Source organism: Amphimedon queenslandica, unplaced genomic scaffold, assembly GCF_000090795.2.
Source record: "Amphimedon queenslandica unplaced genomic scaffold, v1.1 AMPQUscaffold_4074_Cont23941, whole genome shotgun sequence".
Taxonomy (NCBI): Eukaryota; Metazoa; Porifera; class Demospongiae; order Haplosclerida; family Niphatidae; genus Amphimedon; species Amphimedon queenslandica.
Window position 1 is genome coordinate 1 of NW_003555608.1, and position 1,480 is coordinate 1,480.

Here is a 1,480-nt window from a genome sequence, read left to right on the forward strand (position 1 = left end):
ATCCTACTCTTCTGGACAAGCGTAATTTTGTAAATCTACCTTTATAGTGCTATATCACAATGTAATGTGTTCCAATGTAAGTTCATTAGTGAAACACTTTTAATATAATAATAATTAATATATTAATTATGATCATTAGCAATTAATAACAAACTTGAACATTATCAATAATTATCTAATATCAGCATTAATTAATGATGCCACAGTTACTGGTCCTCCTGAAGTGGATAGGGTACATCCTCTATAGGTCACTGTACACTGGGGACTGGTTGATAGCTCAGGCTGGTAGGAGGGAGGGAGGGAGGGAGAGGGAGGGAGAGAGGGAGGGAGAGAGAGAGGGAGAGAGAGAGAGGGAGGGAGGGAGAGGGACGGAGAGAGGAGGGAGGGAGAGAGAGAGGGAGAGAGAGAGGGAGAGAGAGAGGGAGGGACGGAGAGGGAGGGAGGGGTAAAGGAGGGAGAGGGAGGGAAGATAAAACAATTTTAATGCAACGAAAATGCAAAACTTTACAAAGAAAAAATTTCAGAGCCATAAAATCTATTTTTGTGAACTTAACAAATTAACTGGACAATATATAAATACCATCCTTATTATTATTATCATTACTGTTGCTATTGCCGTCGTTTGACAATAATCTAACTGATAGTCGTATCTTAAATTCTCACAGTTGATACAATACATTACAGTATACCGATACATACATGTACATGTACAGACTCACCTGTATCTGTTCAAATATTTTCTTTTTCGGATTCAACTGATCATCAGGTTCTGAAATAAAGTATATAATAATCCACCCACACAATTAATTACAAACCACACCCACTCAATTAATTACCTTCCTCTTCATATCCTTCAACGATGATACGTTCCCCAGGGACACACCCACTGGGCGGGGTCAATAACTCCACCTTATCACTAGAGGAAGAGAGAGATACAGTGCTACAGTACAGTATCCATTATCTACAGTACATCAGTATAATAGTGGATAAGGAGGAAGGCACAGTACAGTACATTAGTATATGACTATATGTAGTTTTGATCAGTTAGTGGATAAGGAGGAATGTACATGTACATGTTCTTACTTCAGTGAAGCTGCTAGTAACATTGCCTGTGATTCAATACCTGCAGTAATAATGAATACAATTGATAAAGGAAACATCATTATATTAATAATTATTGTACTGATTAATTCCATTTAAAAACTACTATTAAATTGATTCATTATCACTGTTAGATCTAGAGGGAGTTTAGGAGACTTTTGGTTTCTCATATTTAGCCCCAGGGGTCCTTAAATCTCCAATTTTTAGTTAAAATGACCTCCCAAATAAAGTTAATTCTAGATCCAACAATGTCCGTTACGATCACATGCAGTACCTCTCATTTTGCTTGGCTTTATATTACAAAGCATCACAACTTTCTTCCCCAGCAGTTCCTCTTCTTTAAAGTATTTCACTAGTCCACTCACAACAGTACGGGGCT

At 37.4% G+C, this 1,480-nt stretch overlaps 1 protein-coding gene across 1 annotated transcript; it reads right to left on the minus strand.

Annotated features, from left to right (window-relative positions):
- Positions 1-120: 120 nt before the first annotated feature.
- LOC100634921 (aminoacyl tRNA synthase complex-interacting multifunctional protein 1-like) lies at positions 121-1,474 on the minus strand. The gene is made up of 5 exons (XM_003391933.3): positions 1,376-1,474; positions 1,084-1,123; positions 837-916; positions 720-769; positions 121-282 (listed from the first exon to the last, which is right to left on the minus strand). Exons 1-5 carry the CDS (start codon positions 1,407-1,409, stop codon positions 172-174), a joined length of 315 nt encoding a protein of 104 aa, XP_003391981.1. The 5' UTR covers positions 1,410-1,474; the 3' UTR covers positions 121-171.
- Between the last annotated feature and the right edge of the window lie 6 nt (positions 1,475-1,480).